We start from the raw sequence: 20,176 nt of genomic DNA on the forward strand, positions 1-20,176 counted from the left end.
ACTGAATTGATCATTTGACTTGCCTAGTCTAAACCCAGCATTACTCTACACGGTAACCCAGAAATACCCAATAATGACTACAAAGTAAGTATTTTCGAGGGAAACTGGGACTACCCATTAAACGAGTAAAATTTTACCCATTATTGAGTAATAACAACTACAAAAAGTAGTCCCAGTTTCCCTAGAAAATGCGTACTTTGCGCCTCTTATAGTCATTATTGGGTATTTTGCGGTTACCGTGTACAGACAATTTAAGGAGTTACTTTTTATACATGGAGTTCACGTAAAATACATGGAGAGTAGGCTGTGTGTGTGTGATCGAACGTGACGTTTGTTTTTTTTCTTTAATAGGTTGCTGATCTGGTCAAAACCAGGTGTAGGATATGATTTCCAGTTCCTCAGAGAGTTAATTGACACAGATCAAGTGCTGTGAGAGCTGCATCTCATTCTATCTAGTTCTACGTTCCTGTTATTTGCCACTGGCAAGCTGTTTCGAAGTCAAGTAGTACCTCCATGGGGCCCTAGACGTCCTATCATTCGTCCAGTTAAGTTGAACCTGCCTGATGGCTATGAAAAGACTTACCAATGTACATCAAAATTCGACTACATCCAAACATCTTTTAACTCAAGCCGAGGGAAGACATTCCGTGCAAGCTCTACCGCAAACCGGACTAGTTCATGTTGGTATTCGTCAAGCGAACCGTCTACAATTTGGACTTCTACATCAACACATATCATTCTGCCTTTAGGTTCAATTGTCTAAACTTGGTGATTTCGTTCCTTATCGTCCATTTTTATCTTTTTAAACCAGATCACCTTTTCTTGGTACGTTACTGCTATAAGATCTACCACCGTCTAGTCCAGACAGAACAGGATTATTCAGTAATCGAAGGAACACATTTTAGACCTTGTTAATTTGTATGACTTGGTAATAGTGACAAGACTCGAACAGTGATCACGAATTTTTATATTGTTTATTCCAAATCAAAAATAATATATTATATTCTACAAAGCTTGGTCACATCCATCGGCACATTTTCGGCATACCTTCGGCACAATCTCGTAGGCATTAGATTGGTGTAAATAAAATGGGAGCACTGCTGGACAACTGTCATTGAAGTTGTTCAGAACAGGAACATCTTCTAATTGAATATACCAGAGAAACTCAGACCAGCAGTTCACTTATAGATCTAACTACGAAATGAAGGTTCTAGAGTGGACTCAAGAGGAAGAGGCAGTTAATCAGACCTCATTAGTACCCTTAATTCAAATACTGCTGCAACTCACACAAAACAAACTTAAGAAGTCTATTACCCTCTATAGTCGGTCTCCAACAATACTCCCCACCGGTTCCAACTCTTTCCGGCCGAAACGCTAGGTTTCTGGTCTGCCTTTGAATGCATTATAAAACACTAAAACACAGGACTTTTATTACCCTATGGACAGGCATGGCATATCATTTACATTCATTTCGTGCATTCATTTACATTCATTTGACTCTAACTTTTTCCATCAACAGAATTCCGTTAAATGGTGTATGAAACATTTGTAGGTTTAGATATTAACTACAACTTTTGTCAAATACTCAAATCTGTATCTCTTATGGATGACGAACTAGAGCGGGCAGAACTTGTTACTATTTTTCAGTGAGTGTAATTAACATTCACTGAAAAACATAGGTAAGTTCTGTTCGCCCCAGTTCATCATGCATAAGATATACAGATTTGAGTTATTGAAAAAGGTTGTAGCTTATACCAAAACCTACAAAAGCTTGATACATCATTTCATGGAATTCTGTTGATGAAAAAAGTTAGAGGCAAATGAATGTAAATGAATGCACGAAATTAATGTAAATGATTTGCCATGCCTGCCTATGGATCACAAAACACCGAAATTTTGCACACCCGCCACTTCCCGCGTCATCCTCAATCCGATTTATCCTTGCGATTTTAAACCAAAACATGCAAGGTGTCAGAAATAACGGGTTGCCGGGATGGGTATTTTACAAACAATCGTAGCTTGCTCTATGACCGGCACAATCAGCATACTTGCGGCACACTGACAAAAAAGATGACCTAAAATTGGTGTGCGGAGTGACCTACCCCTTGATACAGTATGCAAAAAAAGTTTATCCACCCCCCTACCATTTTACATTTTTTATGTTCTTCTGGTGAAAATCAGTTTAATTTTATGAGTGTTCCTCCATGATTTATCAATTAATGTTTATTTATCACATTGCCATTGCAAATACGGTAATGTGATAAATTATGAAAAATTGTAAAGAACTACGCAAAAAAAGTTTATCCACCCCCAAACGGATACTATGACTTAAGTGTGTTTTACAGAATTTTAGTGTGTATTCTGCAACTTTATCGAATGTAAACATTGTGTCTAACTGTCATTTAGTGCTCTTGAAGTTTTCGTGCTCAAAATTTTTAGTTTTGTGTTCAAAATTGGAAGTTAATTGTTGCAAAATGCCCAAAAAAGCACAAATTTCGATCAGTATCCGAAATTTGATTATTGAACATCACAAAACTGGCAAAAGCTACCGTGATATTGCCGATATTGTCCAGCTTCACAAAGATAGGTCGCTAGAATTGTGCAGATGTACAAAAAGCCTGGTTCTATCTCACCAGCTAAGCGATCGGGGCGTCCTTCAAAGACAACTGACCGAATTGACAGAGCTATCGTGAAGAAGGCGGAGCTGGACCGGCGACTATCAGCTCCGAAAATTGCGAAACAGATTGAAAGCGATTTTTCCATTCAACTGACATCACAATCCGTACGAAATCGTCTTCATACGAAACGTCTTAAGGGCAGAGTAGCTCTTAAGAAGCTATGGTTGTCCGCAATATATATCAAAAAAAGATTGAAGTGGGCCCAGGACCACATTTCATTGACCAAAATTTTATGGTATCTGATGGTATGGTCTGATGGTATCAATGGTGATCCAAATAGCATTACTTTCGTCTCGTCTGACCAGATCACCTTATTCCAGTCATCACTTAGTTGCTAACTTATTTTGATGCAAAGTTTTAAATGATATTCACTTTTCTAAGAGTGACTTTTTATACATTGATTTCTAGATATGTTCTAGACATTTTGCAAAATTTTATAGCGCACATTTTTGCACACGCACACGAACACGCAAAGTTGATATTTGGAACTTATCAACTGTGTGCACAATTTATTCCACCAAAATATGGTTTCTAGACCGCTGTGCAATGTTATCGCACTTGGGAAATTTGCATATAGGCTCAACTTCACAGCTTGAAAATGTAGTGTAAATTTCTCACATATCATATACATTGTATATCATGTAAAGTTCTGAGACATTTCATGCAATGAAGCAAATATTATATACAAAAGCCCATTATTGTAAACAGCATTGTTTTCAAGTTGCTCTGTTGCGTGAAATGAAATACAAGTTCACGTGAATGAATGTTTACATCACTATTAAAATTCAGAACTTTTATCTGTGTTGTTTGTAATGCACATAATGAGTAAACCATTTCATCATAGCCCAATTGTTAGTGCTGCCAAGAAATGTAAGAAAATCACACTCACAATAATTTATTGGTCACTTGGTGCATCGATTAAAAGAGGAATCAGTGTTAATGAGCAGTTCCAGTCCAAATAGCTAAAACATAACAAATATTAGATTTTAACTGTCTGAGACAAAGTTCTAGGAAACTGGATTGCCTTTTCAACACTAATTTTCGATAAAAAAAAACTGTTATAAACTTCAATAACAAAAACGTACATTTTTAAACTTATGTTTATTTGAAAGTTTATCAGTTATGCTAAAATTTCTGAAATGGATACAATAGACACTTAAGTTTAAGTTTCCTACAACTTTGCCTCAGACCTCGGTTAGATTAAATGCCGTTTCGTGTTATGATTTATTTAAAATTATCAAACACGTCATTTTGACAAATTAAGCGTGAGTCAAAATGGTCAAGTTCCAGCGCCAGCTTGTTCATCTCCTCTTGTGAACAATTATGCGAAGTTTCATGGAATTCGGAGAGGGAGTAATACAATTGGTTGGCGTGGAACTGCTAATGAATTAGGTACTTAAAAGTAGTAAATTTCCTTCAGCAAAACAACGTTATTCAGCAAGCATTCTCTCGTTTTCAAGATTTTTAGGGTAGGGTTTTCTTTAAAAAAAAAAATGCTACTGACCCAAACACAAAATATTACATTATTTATCCATAATGTGGTGGATGAAAAACAAAATGCCCAGCAATTAGCGCCCACGCCCGAATGGAACCCATTAAACACAGCTGAATAAAAGGAAAAAATAAAAAAAAAAAAACTCCTCGCATCTAGCCTTCACGGAATCAACATGAATAAACTGTGTAGACTGGAAGCAGCGCTAAGCTGATTCTTTTGTAATCGCACTTTATACTGGGAGCCGGGATTACAATCAACCATGTGCCATAGAAAAATAAATAAGCAAACATCAGTTGAAGTTAAATCGTACTTCTGTGAATCCATCGACAACTGTAAGCCAGGGGGTAGCGAGGAAGGTGGGGGGGGATTGGGGGGCATGGAAAAATGAATGCGGACATCTTTTAAGGACGAGGAATCATGCAAAAACAAAAACTTAGCTCATATAAATAACAAGCACAAATTGTGTTACTTGGGTTCCTTTTAGCCTACTTTGTGCAGCATGCTTCGATGCACCGAAATAAGATTAATCAAAGTAGCAGTTGAATGGAATTTTGGTAGACTCGATGGATTTGCGAATGAAATTTCATAATTTGTGTGTGTAGTTCATTAGATGAATTTTCAACCTTGCTTCCGTTTGCTGGGATTGCACTGTGGTAAACGAAACATAAACATAAACAACAACACAGTTTACAAGAGATCCCCTTCGGGGGCTTCAATTATTATTGAAAGGAAACAGTCAGCAAAACCATGGGAACAGGGCAAAACACGTATAGAAAGCGAGTTATTTATCTGACATGATGTGTACGAACATTACCATGTAGCTGGAAGACCACTTGTGGAACCGATATTTCACGTAGTTCACCACGGGAAAAGTTCGCGAGACATAGTGAGTTTTCGTGAACTTTTCCACTCCTTTGTGATTTCCCTGGAGACTTTCAGCGATAGTGATATCTTCATTCAGTTACCAAGCAGATAAACGTAGGATTAATGTGGCCCCGAAATATTTGTAAACATGTGTTCTTCTGAAATATCTTGATGAGCGAAAGATCATTTTTCGTGTCGTAGATATGATGTTTGTGTTATAAGAATGATTTTATGACCGTATTGCTACGTTATTATGGCCTACTATCCATAGCTCGATATCAAATGGACCATCGAAATAGGTTGAGAGATTGACATTCAGCCCACTAGCACTTGTTGGGGTTGAATACCATGGCGATGGCGAAGGCATTGAGTTATCGTTGGAGGCTGACAGCATCAATAACAGACCGGGCTGCTATTATTGAAATCAATTTCGTATGATAACCGAAGCCCCCTACAACAGTGTTTATCCAGCTGTTTACACTTGAACGCCATAAAATTTAAATCACCGCTTTCTGACACATGACGGTTACCATTATGGAAAAGACCAAGATGGCCGTGATTGGAGTAAATTATCAGCAAAACAGCCAAACAAATCTGATTTCTATTTTGGTTGAGTCGATTTCGCGCATAATATCATTTTAATCATTATTCAGAAGTGTCCTGTTTTCTCATATTCAGTGTAAAGTAAGTAAAGTGTTGCGTGGATGGGTGCCATTCAAAGTTTGAACGACGCGTGCTCATATTCGACTCACTTCGACCATAATCGAACGGATCTCGGTAATGTGGTTTACACTTAGGCTAGTTATCTAGCGCTAATGACCTCGCTGCTAGCAAAAACGCTTACCAGCATAATGTAAACAGGGCATCACCGTCTACCAGCATGAAATTTCAGGAGCAACTGAAATTCGTGCTAGTTGGTGAGTACACTAGCGCGAGTAAATCCGCACAGATGTGCATCACGAAGGGCGTCCGGTGCACCATCCAGCTGTGCACGGAAGGATACAAATTGATGGTTCTTTCGTTGAACCATTACAACGCGGTTCAGGCCATGCTGGACGAAGCACAGGTGGAGTACTTCTCCCACGACATCGAGGCTGTTAAGCCGTTCAAGGTGGTCCTGCGAGGACTATACGACATGGACACAGGCGTCCTCTTGGAAGAGCTGGTGGCTAATGGACTAAAGCCGGTTCAAATTCACAAGATGGCCCGCCACAACAAGGCCGTCAAGTACCGCGACCAGCTATACCTGATCCACCTTGAGAAGAACTCAACAACTTTGATGGACCTCCAGGGCATCCACGTCCTGTTCAACATAGTGTTGAAGTGGGAGCGGTACAAGCCGGTCAGTCGTGGAATCACCCAATGCTCGAACTGCCTGCTGTTAGGGCATGGAACGAAGAAATGCCATATGGTCAGCCGCTGCATCAAGTGTGGCAAACAACACAAAACCGACGCCTGCGACAGAATCGATGAAGCCGATCCCATTTGCGCCAACTGCGGTGCTGAACACAAAGCTACAAGCAAGGCCTGCCCGAAGCGCACCGAGTACATCGAGATCCGGAAGAAAGGATCGACGAGAAACCAGCCTGGCCGCAAGAAAGTGCCGGAAATTAATGACTAGAACTTCCCACCGATACCTCGACGACCGATTACAGTGCTGCCACCACTGCCACTCAATCAACGATTTGCTGCTGCGGCGGTCGCCACCGCTCAAGTTCAAACTGCCAGAGTCCCTGCAATCTCAGGCCAAGAGACGACCGCTGCTCCACAGCCGCAGGGATAAACTGGTGTCAGGATGGACTGTCCCTACCGCAGCCCGAAATCAACGATGCTTCTTGGTTCACCGCAGCGGAAATAATGATCATCTTCCTCAAGATGCACGACATTGCCAACACCATCAAGAACAAATCCGACCAGCTCCAAGCTGTGGCTACCTTCATGCTCAGTTATCCCGAGCAGGAGAAAATAACTAATGAATACCTAATTCTGATCTGATACCAAAATTTGGTATTGACCAGCATGACATAAGAGGTAAAATACCAAAGAATAATACCAAACAATTACATGGAAAATACTTTGTAAATACCAAAAAATGATATTTGGATACCAAAAGAATACCTGGGTGTTATTGTTTTGGTATTGCATTATCATAATTTGGTATTGGAATGGTATTGTGGGAACATTTTTTTGGTATTATTTTTTGGTATTTTACCTCTTATGTCATGCTCATCCATACCAATTTGAGGTATTGAGTTATTCGTTCCTGCTCGGGATGGACCGTGAAACCGTCAAGATCGCCAACTGGAACGCTTGCTCGCTCAAGAGCAAGATCATCGGATTCGTTGACTTCCTCAACAAACAAAATGTGACATTGCCGTTATCACCGAAACCCACCTGAAACTGGAGGTAAACATCTACCTTCCTGACTTCCGGCTTCTAAGACTTGATCGAACCAGCTCCGGGGGAGGAGGAGTGGCCATTGCTGCAAGGAGAAACATCTGTTGTCGGCTTCTGCCGAGCTTCCAGCTGAAAACCATCGAAGCTTTAAGGGTAGAAGTCTCCACACCTGTCGGCCCTATCACCATCATTGTGACCTACTGCCCCAAGCAAGTCACCATCAAGGACGGGTCGGCCGCAGACCTGCGGAGGGACATCATCAAACTAACTCGACGGCGCGAAAAATACATCATCGCTGGCGACTTAAACGCCGAACACCAGGCTTGAGGCAACAGTTGACGCAACCAAAACGGCACCATCTTGAATGACGACCTGCAAAAGGCTCGCTACACCATATTAGCGCCGGACTGTCCCACCCGGTTGTGCCGGTCTGGCGTTCATTCCACAATAGACATCTTCATCAGCAACATGGGAGTCAACATTTCGCTACCTGTGACCTATCAGGAGCTGAGTTCGGACCACTATCCGGTGGTGGCCGAAGTAGGTTCATCCGTCAACCGAATCCAAGCTTCCCGACGCAACTACCATCGTGTCAGCTGGGAGCAGTTCCAACACTGTGTCCACTCCACTGTCGACTACGGTGTCCTTCCGGAGACGCCCGAATACGTTGACCGGTGTCTGCGTTCCATCGAGGAGGCGATATCCCGGGCCAGGGAACAACACGTAACAGTATCCAGACAGGTGAGCAATACTCTGAACCTTGAGAGATCTACCAAAGATCTTATAAGACTCCGTAACACCATCCGAAGGCAGTACCAACGCTCTGGTATGCCTGTCCTTAAGACCCACTGTAATCGCCTAACAAAAACCATCCAATCCAGGATGGTGGACCTCAGAAACTAGGACTTTGCTAACAGGATCCGCTCTCTTCCAGATTGTGCAAAGCCCTTCTGGAAACTAACGAAAATCCTTAAAAATAAGCCAAGACCCATTCCACCACTGACCCCACTGGATTGCTACGGCAACCCAGTGGTTCATCTGATAACTCCTGAAGAGAAGGCTGCCGCGATAGGTCAACACTTCGTCAGCTCCTATAATCTCGGACAACACATCGTTAGCCCTCATGAATCTGAGGTTACTGAAAATGCAACCAATCTTCCTAGGAAGGAAGGATCCATCCTCTCCTTCAAGTTATCGACCAATCAGCCTTCTCTCAGGGTTATCAAAACTGTTCGAAAGAGCAGTCTACCGCCGGCTCCTAACATCTGCCGAACAAAACAACATCTTACTCGAGGAACAGTTTGGTTTTCGGATAGGTCGTTTGACCGTCCACCAGCTGACTCGAGTGACAAACATTCTCAGACGGAACAAGTCTGTTTCGAAAACATCTGTCATGGCGTTGTTGGACGTTGAAAAAGCGTTCGACAATGTCTGGCATGATGGCCTGGTGTTCAAATTGCAGCAGTACGGTCTTCCAATCTTCCTAGTGAAGATAATAAACAACTATCTATTGGATAGGACGTTCTGAGTCTCTCTGAATACCATCACATCGGATGCTTTCAACATCGGTGTCGGGGTTCCACAAAGAAGCATCCTTGGCCCCATTCTATTCAACATGTTCACCTCCGATATGCCGGCTCTCCCTGATAGTGGATCGTTGTCTCTGTTCTCAGATGACACATCCATCGTTTACAAGGGTAGGGTCATCGGAGCTCTGACTGCCAAACTTCAGAGAGGCCTGGACGTCCTGTCTGAATATTTCAACAGCTGGAAGATCCGTATCAACGCGGCAAAGACCCAGGTCATCATCTTTCCACACTCAAAATCTCCCAGACTTGTTCCGTCTGAAAATAATAAGATCTGCTTAAACGGCTCAGTGGTGGAATGGTCCAAAGAGGTCGTGTAACTCGGACTAACACTAGACAGCAAGCTTCTTTTCAGGGAGCACGTTGACAAAACCAAAACCAAGTGCAACATCTTGATAAGATCGTTGTATCCACTCATCAACAGGAGGTCTACCCTGTCTCTGAAAAATAAGCTTGCTGTCTACAAAAAAATCACCCTTCCCGTAATAGAATACGGGATGCCAATCTGGGAGAGTTGCGCCAAATGTCATCACCTCAAACTCCAAAGGATCCAAAACAAGATCCTTAGGATGATACTTAACAGTCCCCCGCGGACTAGAAATTCTGAGGTCCACCGCCTGGCTGGTCTTCAGACACCGGAATTACGGAGAGCTGACTCCATCGCAAGGTTCAGAGATTGCTGTAGGCGATCCGATCAACAGATCGTCAAGGATCTGGCACGTTAGGTTAAGTTAGGTTAAGTTGGTAGAATAACAAATTAAAACATTCAAACAACATACTGCACAAGAAGAAAATTGAAAAACATTACACAGTAAAAAACAACATGTACAACACAAAATCATAAAGTCCACCAAAGATGTAGAGCCCTTCTTGCTGTAGTACCATTTCAGATAAGGAAAGCACAACTGCCTGTTGCGTTATCACTCTCTTCTTTGCTTCAGAGACCTAATTTTTAAATTAAGTCTCTGAAGCAAAGAAGAGAGTGATAACGCAACAGGCAGTTGTGCTTTCCTTATCTGAAATGGTACTTTCAATAATGAACAAAATGTTGGTTTATATGTCATCGAAGTAGGTGAGGAAGAAATATAATTAGTAGTAAAATTCAACTTTAGTTTGATTTGTTATGTGAGCTACTAAACTTGATGTTGCTCAATTGTTTTAGAGAAATTTAATTAATAATTTCCATAAAATGTTTATATTTTGTCATATGTTCCTATCATAATATTCATATCTAATTGCAATTTAGGAACCAAATGTATTTGCAGTTGTATTAGGTCCTGAATTTGGCCAAGTTTTACTAAGTATGAAATCCAAAATATGTACATAGGACCGATATAAAAGGTTACTTCTACTGTGTTAAATCAAAATCTAGAAAACTGCAGGAGACGTTCACTAACCAGCTTAATGTACTCAATCCCACCATTTTTTGTTATGATGGCTGTTTATTCAACCGCAATGATAACATATTCAGTTATCAAACCTTGATAATTGGGTATCGGAACATGTTATCAATTTGGTATAAATCTTTACTCGGGTCGTCGGTCTCGTTGAAGACTTTTTGTAAATACACCTGGCATTCCTGGACTGAATAACTCCCACTTCATGACAGCGAAAACAGGTATTGTAATGAGGATTTGTTGCGATATGGAATGTGATGAGAGAATCGTAAAAGTAATAGAGCCAGGGGGAGGGGCGCAGAACTGAGAGCCTGCCACCTAAATAAGAATCCTGAATAAGAATCATCAATCAAATAAACATATGTAAGGAAATTTGAAAAACATGACTATTTTCGATTCAATTTAATTTTCTATCGCCTTTAAATGTTTGTGAAAGTCTTTCACACTAATCTTCAAATCTCTGAATAAATCACGAATTACATAAAATAACATAATAATAATAATAATATTTGTGTAAATCTGCACCAGGAGTACAATGATGACTTTTCACGTGTATTGCACCTTAAACAGTTATTTTCATCAAGCATACTTCGATCAGTAAAAAATTTGAACAAACAAACCAAGTAACTGGTTTTGATTGCATGGTGAACAAAAAAAATCTAGGTTGCTTAGATTGCCGCAGATAAATTTTAATGAAATTAGCAAATTAATGCGGGAAGCAACATCCAGGTACTCTGTTCCACATTTCCTAATAAAAACCTTCATTCCCGCAGCTTTCCGGTGTCACTTTTCCCAGCCATGAATCAATCTATGCAGACAAAATTAAATTTCCTCGCATTTCATCATTTTCATCAGAATGATTCCGTCGATGAAAACCGGTTTTCAGTACCGCAAATCATCCGTAAAGTATGTGTACCTGTGTCGAAAATTTGATTATTAACGATAATCTATTTTCTCCATCCTCCCCCGCTTGCCGAGCTAACCGAATTTGTTCAAATTTCAATCCCACGAAAATGGAGATATCGATGAGGATGGGATGTTTATTGAAGTTGAGTCTTTTTTTCGGCTTCGTTTGCCGTATCGGTCGCACGCACAAAACGATACGATAATAAGATTTAGATGCTACATTATTGTGTGCCAGGGAGAAACCAATTTCCTGTCCGCCTGGCTGGATGCTGGGATCTGGAAGATATAGATGCACACATTTCTCAGCAATCACAAGTGCACTTTAAATTGCGTAAGAGTGTGTGCTGGGCTTTCGAAATAGTTGATGCGTAAAAATTCCTTTCTGAACTATTCGTACGGAGGAATTTTCGATGCCCTTGGGGTGGATTACTCAGTTCTTGCAAAAGAAGTTTAAACCAATGCATACTTTCCTGCAATCAACCACTATTCATTCGGTGAAGAGATATTCATTTAATTGTATGTTTTTTTTTTTTTTATTTTACTCCAACAGGCACAGGGCTTACTTCTGCTCTCTCTCTGCTTCAAGTTATTCCAAGCGTAATCCACATCCGACATTCCTTTATACTCCATGAAGCACTTTCATTAAAATTCAGCCTGGCTTTTTATGAATAATAATAACTCAACTTATCATACACTCTCATTCTGTGCTGGAATATAATATTCATACTTTCATTATGCGCACACAGGTTCACGTTCACTATGCCGATCTAGTTATAATTATATCATTGAATTATTCGCTTGGAAATTGTGCAGCAATTTTTTCTTCTCTTGTACGAAAAACACTTTCTCTTCTATCCCTGAATACCGCAGCGTCCGTGATCAATTTTTATGGTAATAGTCCACTGCGTACAAAAAAAAGAAAGAAAGAAAGCCCGAACCAGTGGCATTTGCGGACACCCGAGAGTTTTCAATCGTTACTAACCGAGACGAACCGCCGAAGACTACTACTGCCCTAATGCTGCCGATGGTCGAGAGGAGCTATGAGCGCTATCATCACAGCAGCAATCCAAGAAGAGTAGCCATGAGATCAGGAGAAAGGCGCTTTCCACGCCGAAGCTGCGAGAGGAAAACTTCCGTGCTCTGTCGTGCAGTACTAGATCGAGAAACGACAGGATAGCAAAGCAAGCCGAGTCGAGAGAACGCCACACTCTCTGTTTTCATAGCCTACTCTGGCTCCTGTTTTTGTTGTAGCTACCTACTGTGCCACATGGCATGGCCTTGTTGCGGAGATGGCTTGCCTCTTCTCGACTCGAACATAACAATCATGGGATATTCACAGCATAGTAGGCATAGTAAGCCTGCCGGAGCAGTGTTGAAAGCGATGATAGCAAAACTTTTAACTATACTGAGAAGATTTAATTAATAAATAAATGATTGGATTTGTTTCGTTTCGGATTCAAAACAGTTTGATTTCTAGAGGGAGTATTTATTTCAAGGCCGCGCCGTGCTCATGGTGGGAGAAGTTTCATTTAGGAGAAGCTTAACGGCCGAACTGCCTTCAACAGCTGCACGACGTTGTCTCGCAGGATGGGGCTCATGTTCTCCTGCTTCACTTTGGACGACGGCTGCGAGTGTTCCCGGCCCAGATGGTACAGGTCGGCGTAATGCTGGAAAGAGGTTAAATCGTAGATTAGTCCTTTATGAGGTAGTTTTATTATTTATGTGAGAGATTTGGTCCGATACCTCCATGCCGTCGATCGGGCTGCTGTTGAAAACGGGTGAAACTTCTACCGAATCGATGACGGTCCTTTAATGGAGGCGATTAGTATGGGGAAATAGAGAATTCCAGACTGTCATTTGTATAATAGATGGTGATGGGTGTACAAAGTACGTCTCAGTTGTAATTTAATAAACCATTTACTGACATTGAACAATGTTTCAACTGACGTACATTTTTTGGAACATACAAGGCGGAGTGAATGTCAAGTAATGCACAGTGTTGGCTAAAACAGTTGTCACTGAGAGCTACTTGTGGTGTTTAGCTGTTGAATAGCAAAATTTTGACTTGTACTGGAATCATCAATGTTTCATGGAATGTATTGAACGAGATTTATTCTTAAAAAATTCTTCATTTTTTCTCTATGTTTTATAAATAAGGTATCATATTATTTTGGCCGGTAATGTATAACCATTACATTCCCAGGAAAACAAAAGGGCGATGAAAATGGTTACAAGATTTTTCCGCAAACAGACAGGCAGTAGGCGGGTGAGGTGATGCTTTAGTGGCGGTCGTGGTTAACAATGGCAACTTTTTGAGTACGGCTTATTTTCGTCGACGACGAATGAGCTGGAGTGAGTGGGATTGAAACCCGAATGATCGAATACATCATAGAAAGGCCGCTGTGTTCTGTTTTCCGTGAATGATTTTCCATTTCCTCTACTGCCAGTTTTGGATGAATTGTTTTGTTGGAAGTAAGAAGGAATCGAATTGATATAACTGACACTGGGTGGGCTTTGGATCCTTGATGCTTGACATAATCCACTGGAAGTATCGGAAAATAGCGATGAAGTTTTGCCAGAGAGTACTTCATTCATGTTTGACCAAAGTATGGCTTCCAATTTGTTCAGTGTTCAGCAATTAATTTTAATTTTTCATGACGTTACTCTCTCACAGTCCGTTATATCTTAAGTAAGATTATGTAATTCGGTGACGTTGAGAAGAATAAACTAGGCAAGTATTAGTGAGCAAAGCAGAGCGAGCTATGGATCACAGTAGGCCATAGCGTGAAAATATTTCCCGGATAAAAATATGTATTAATTGCCAAGTCAAGCAGTTTTGAGTCATCTTTCTACCAAGGATTTTAAGAAAAGGGATTCTTTAATTTTGAAAAAGTTATCCGTTTTTATACATCAACTGAAAGAGATTCAAATTGACATCTTGCTCCCATACAAACTCCCATCGAGGGGCGCTAAGGTGGTATTTTTGCTAATCAAATTTATCTAAAATAGTTCCAGTGTACCAAAATTAATGAAATTTTGGATTTGTTATTCAAAAGTTATGGGTAACCCAAAAAATATGTTATCTTCAAAATATTAATCTTAAGTAGTTGAGAAGATAATTTTATTCTTGAAATTGCATCTGAAAGACCACATAAAACGCAACCTTTAAAGTTAAAGTCGCGAGATCGACTTTTAAAATGAAGTATGTAAACTGTGGCAGGTGCCATATTATAAAAATCAAAATGTAAAAAGTTGTACAATAATTGAAATTTTTCAAACAATCGAATTACCCCTTGACGCATGAAGCGTTCGCAAAAAGTTCACTCACCGAAATGTTCATTAGATGGTAAATGAGTTCTCTGTACCATTTCGGGCGCCAAAGCGTAATTCGATAGCCAAACGAAGAGTCTAAGCAAACCACGCGTAAACGCACGGACATCGACCTGCACAATTCTGCTTTCAGGATTTGTTGACCCATCCCATCCTTTCATGCACTTCGGGTGGGAAGCGAATTGGCATATGCGTTAACTTGATAGAAGGAGAATGCTTTCCTTTGTATTTTTTACAAAAAACTAGTATGCGTGAAGGCGATTTTTTTAACTTAGTGAAAATCAACTTCGTTGATTTCACGTAATTTCCAGCGACGAAGATTGCAATTCTTGCGCCTAACCTGAGGACCTTCAGACTTGATTCTTTCACTTCGTTCTGGTTTGTGGAAGAGGCGAGAGCGGTCCGAGTTTCAGTTATCGCGCCGTGGTGTGAATTTAAAGGTGAATTATTAAACGTAAAATTGTCTTTAAGTTTGCTAATTTAGATTTTCTTTATAAATTCCCTCGATTAGTTCGTTAGTTTTCGAAATTAAAGCAGAAAGTGCTTAGTGCGTTAGTTCGGCGGTTAGGAGTGTGCGAAGGTGTTTTGAAATCGAGGTAATATTATGTGCATAACTTTGTTCAGTGTGCAGATGTTGAATGCCACGCGACGGAATTTCTCTTTGGCAGATTTGTGGCAAGTTGCGAAGCTCGTCACACCACCCACATCAGTCAGCGACCGTTTTCGACCCCATTTTCCAGCTTCGAAGAATACCCGGTGGTACCAGAGGCCGGAAAAGGGCAGCCAAAAGATTTCCGCGCCCTAGGCACAGTGAGCAGCAACCCACTGGTTCCGAACCGGTGACCTCCCTCTCCAGCGGCAACCACTTTCCGCAGTTTCCCGTCGACGGTGACGACCATCGATGCGACGGCCGTACCCCGTCTAGGTAGAAGACCAAAACTCAGCGTGTGAGGCGTAGTTGGAAAACGACATCGGCTATGTGCAGTCCGCAGTAGCATAGTTTCGGAGTCCGTAGGAGTATCGCGTGTAGTACACGTGGGTCCAACCGGCATCATCGAGCAACCGCCAATTCCTCCACGCAAGTAGCGAGTCAAAACGTGAGTAACATGCATGTTAACAAAATTCCCATGCGCATGGTGAGTTAAAGCCCCTAGCATAGCATAACCGCTAGCGTGGCCGCTGTTCGTTCAGCCGTTACCCATTCCGATCCGCGCAAGCGTCGGTAACGCCAAACAGCTTTTTGTAGCACACACAAAATGAACACCATTCGTCGCATAGCACACTAAATAAATACCGCCAGAAGAAGAAAGAAGAAAAGGATAGCTCACTAGAGGGAATGAATTTGAGATAGGCCTAGAATAATAAATTGTATACGAAAATAAACCATGATGAACAAGAGATAGTTTGAATATGAATAGGATGCGTTTTCAATAAACCAACACACTACAGATAAAAAGTTTTTGTTCATCATTTCCCAAATAGATCTAGAAAAGCGAATGTAAGGGTTTTTCACGTTTCCGGTCGTTTTCTTTTGAAGTTTTTGCAGAGTTTTACTGGGGGAGTTGGCCCCGAAACCAACCAGGATATCTCTCTATTCGAACGGAATCCGTTCGAAGTGTTGTGTCAAGCCTGCCCGTGATGATAAAATCCGCGAGAGCAATTCATCGGTGGCAGAAATCGTTTTCGTGAATGCTTCATTCTTTCTTTTTGTTTCTTTCACGACCATAGGTCGTGGGCATTCCCGTCCTTATCGTAATCGATCAACAGCCAACTTGCTTCCCGCTCATTCATTTGGGAAAAACAGAACCTTCCCTGAAAGGTCTCATACGGTCGGGCAACCCTAGTCTCGGTAGATGGTCTCCCTCGGGAGTGGCGCTTAAGCCATTTTTACTAAAAACGGGAAACTCGTAAGGCTGTCGGGTTACAAAACTTTTAAAATACCCAAACATAATTACAGTCAGCTCTCCGTATCTCGATGTTCTGTATCTCGATATGTGACCACTTTCTTTCTATATGTCGATAGTTATCTCAGTCCCTTCAAAAGGTCTTGTAGGCATTGCTGGTTCTACATCTCGACTTCTCCGTAGCTCGATGCTACCTTAAACAACGAGCTAAGGAGAGTTGACTGTATACAATAACGTTTAACTCATGAACGCTTAAAGATAGTAACAAGCTGTTTTCTACAAAAATGTAGGCTGTATTCAGATCTAAGAGTCTATCTTACACTACTTTACACAGTTTTTTTTATATTCTAACTTTTTTGTTTTACATTTCTTCAAAAAGTAGAGCATTTCCAGGCCTATTGACAAATCGAGTTTATTATTCTCCCTCTGATTTCCAAGAATTTTTGTAAAAATGTTCACCACACTAGAAAAATTCCACACGTCATCATCATGTGTCTCACACTTAATTGATCACTTATTGTGAAACACATCCTTTTCATGTGTGAAGCATGCCTCAACACTATTGGTTCGAATTGTTACACACTTGGAGTCTATGTGCCTCACATGGTGATATCAATACCTTTGCACGTCATAGTCCAATGTTGTACAATAGTCTACTTTATCGACTCCAAAATTGAATCGACAAATATATAAACAAAGCTGCCAGAGGCTAGAGCTTATACATGCCTTTTTTAATGGGTCTGATTTGGGAATTGATCCTGGAGTTTTGGGGTGTGCTGCTACCGTTGCCTTCATTCGATATCACTGGGCCCACGGTTGTTCTCATATATGAGGCTGGTTGATAAGGATGAAGTCAAAAACCAAGTAACATTTTTCGCGGTTTTATAGCATTCTACAAGTCTAAATCATGGTCTACAGAACCCTCATAAAACCATAATTTTTACTTGGGAACTCATGTTTTTGATGTTTATCTTGCGAAACATGCAATCCAGCATTCCATGCTCGGTAATGGCGGCCTGTTTGTATGAATAAATGAATCCTTCACTGTGCTTTATGACACTAACTGAAGGGCATATTTTGTTCCATTTTCTTCTGTTCCTGGGAGAGGGAAAGGGAGGGGTTAAAAATCCGAACATCCAGATAGTGTCAAAAAGCACAGTTATGGATACATTTATTCATACAAACAGGCCGCCATTACCGATCATGGAAAGCTGGATTCATATAGCATTGAAATGAAAAACACTTGAATCAGAAAGATTATCAGAATTTCATAGTTTCAAACACTAGAAATCAACGTGTAAATCACAATGAAACATTGTGAATACACTTAAAATAAATGTGATTGTGCATATGAAAAATCAAGTGCTTAAACACTTCGATCAGACGTGTGGACTTTTTTGAGTGTAAGGCAATGAACCAAGTTTGTGCTGGAATGCATCCATTTTGACTAACGCCAAATTTATCAAAATGGCGTGTTTGATATTTTTCAATAAATCATAGCACAAAAACCGCTCATCTAATAGAAATTATGTCTGGAACAAAAGTGAAGAAAATTGTATTTAAAGAAAAAATTACGTTGTTTGAAATCTGAAATCTGAAATTGTCGTCAAAATAAAAAATAACATAATAAAACTTCAGTAGCAATAAAAGCGCATTTTTAGAATTTTAAAATAATGATTATTTGAAAGCTTTTCAAAACTGCTAACTTTTTATTAATGGACACAATGGACACTTCAAAATTGACCAACATCGTAGAATAAAAACTGTTAGTACAAATTTTGAACTTTTTTTTTCATCAAATGGTTTTCGTTCTTTTTTTTTTCCTTGTTGGGTATTTTGATCACTACGACCAGTATTTAGATCTATTGTTATTTATTCCCCGTTTTAATATTGCTTAATCGGCATGTTGTATCACCATTTTGTGAAGTGACCGATATTGACTGACCGAAAGCATTTTCCCAGTCAGGTATTATATTTCGAATAAATTGGCCGGGAACTGAATTCCAAATATCAAAGGGTTATGTCAGCCCCTTATCCAGAAAAATACGCCTCTTATTGAAGATTGCTGTACAAGAGCATAGCAGGTGTTCAGAGTCTTCTTTTTCTATGCCACATAATCGACACATGTATGTCCTCTTGAAGTTTTCCTATTAGCTTCAAGTGAAATTTACATGGACAGTGTCCTGTTATTAAGCCAGTGTAAATATTGAGATCTTTTTTTGATAGTTCAAAAATGTTGCCAGTCATTGAAATACTCGGATTAATAAACCGGTTTGACTGCCTAGCAATGAGAGTGTTGTTCCAATTGGTCTCCACTTTCATTTTTTTGACGTAGACTACGTCTTACGGGAAGGTACTGGGGGTAAATCGAAAATCTAAAATTGCGAACGCCACGAAAAGATGTAAGGTTTTGAACGCTTATAACTTTGTCATTTATAGATGAAATTAAAATCCAAATACACCAATCGATAGGAAATAACTCTCGTAAGCTGTTACAATAAACGCTTTTTTTCATTTTTTCATAAAAACTGTTTTGAAAATGTACAAATTAAAAGTGATAATTTTATCACTGTTTTCATGAAATAAACGTTCTCCCCAAACCCAGTCGTGATAATCGAGTACCATTTGGTTGCACATCGTGCTGCTTGAATTAGTTATAAAACAGCGCTGCTAATGTGCCTCAGCTCATTTTCGCTTCGGACGACGGGTAAGCAGGTAGCAGCATCAGCAGCAGCAACAGTTTTGCACCTCGAACCTAGCGCGTCGTTCCCGTCGAGATCACTGACTGCTGGTAGCGGCGTCGCCTCTATGGCGAAAGTGCTCCTTGCCTGAATGATAACTACAAATTTCGATTGCTTTTTCGAAAGAACATATCTGTTTTTGTAAACAACGCATTTTATCGTCGGTTTGGCATAACTGATAGCTCGCCTTACATATAACACCTCTATCTGATGGTAGTGTTAGCATGCGTGGGTGAGCTACCAGTTACGCTAGATCGAAGATCAAATGCGTTGTTTACAAAAGCTGATACGTCCGTTCGAAAAAGTAATCGCGAAATACTTCTTGGGCTGTGTACCAATTGCCGAATTAAATTTAACTCGTGGTTAAACGTGACATTTGGAAAGTTATTTTCAATGTTAGAAAATGCCGGAAATTGATCAGTTTTCAAACAGAACTCAGCCACGGTTACCAAAATTTAACTTCTAGTTGGTCCAAAATAACCACGCTCGTATAGCAGGGCTATTCGATAACTCATCTGTCACTTTTAACCACGAGTTAAATTCAACTCGCCCATTGCGACACAGCCTTGGAAGTAAAATTAGGGCATCCATAAATTACGTATACTTTTGACGTAGGACTACGTCTTTGATTTCTATATGGGGGTACACTTTGTGAAAACCGAAAATTGAACATGTAACAAATTAAGAAAGATTTTGAACGTTAATAACTCAGCTGCCCCTGGTTCAATTTCAATAAATTTATCACCAATCGATCAGAAATATGGCTACGCATGTTGATTTTTAACAAGAAACTATTGAAAACTGGTGAATGTCCAGCATTGTCCAAAAGCGTCGAATTAACTAACAAATCCACCAGCATGTAGGTAGCATATGCTGCT

General features: G+C 40.3%; 2 protein-coding genes across 2 annotated transcripts in view; both read right to left on the bottom strand.

Annotated features, from left to right (window-relative positions):
* The window catches only part of dpr14 (defective proboscis extension response 14), a 42,520-nt gene extending 30,207 nt beyond the window's left edge, over nt 1-12,313 (bottom strand). Inside the window, exon 1 of the mRNA XM_065239501.1 lies at nt 11,887-12,313. The gene's annotated coding sequence lies outside the window, so the exon portion shown is untranslated. The remainder of the gene's footprint in view (nt 1-11,886) is intronic.
* A 501-nt stretch (nt 12,314-12,814) lies between these two features.
* Nucleotides 12,815-20,176, bottom strand: part of LOC135717379 (dynein axonemal intermediate chain 7) — a 46,896-nt gene continuing 39,534 nt past the window's right edge. Inside the window, exons 9-10 of the mRNA XM_065239438.1 lie at nt 13,067-13,130; nt 12,815-12,990 (exon numbers count right to left, since the gene is read on the bottom strand). Coding sequence (XP_065095510.1) covers nt 12,853-12,990; nt 13,067-13,130 — 202 coding nt within the window. The 3' untranslated portion in view covers nt 12,815-12,852. The remainder of the gene's footprint in view (nt 12,991-13,066; nt 13,131-20,176) is intronic.

The sequence above is a fragment of the Ochlerotatus camptorhynchus genome, unplaced genomic scaffold (assembly GCF_037179485.1).
Source record: "Ochlerotatus camptorhynchus isolate MF236.1 unplaced genomic scaffold, CSIRO-AGI_Acam_v1.1 ptg000055l, whole genome shotgun sequence".
NCBI classification, from domain to species: domain Eukaryota; kingdom Metazoa; phylum Arthropoda; class Insecta; order Diptera; family Culicidae; genus Ochlerotatus; species Ochlerotatus camptorhynchus.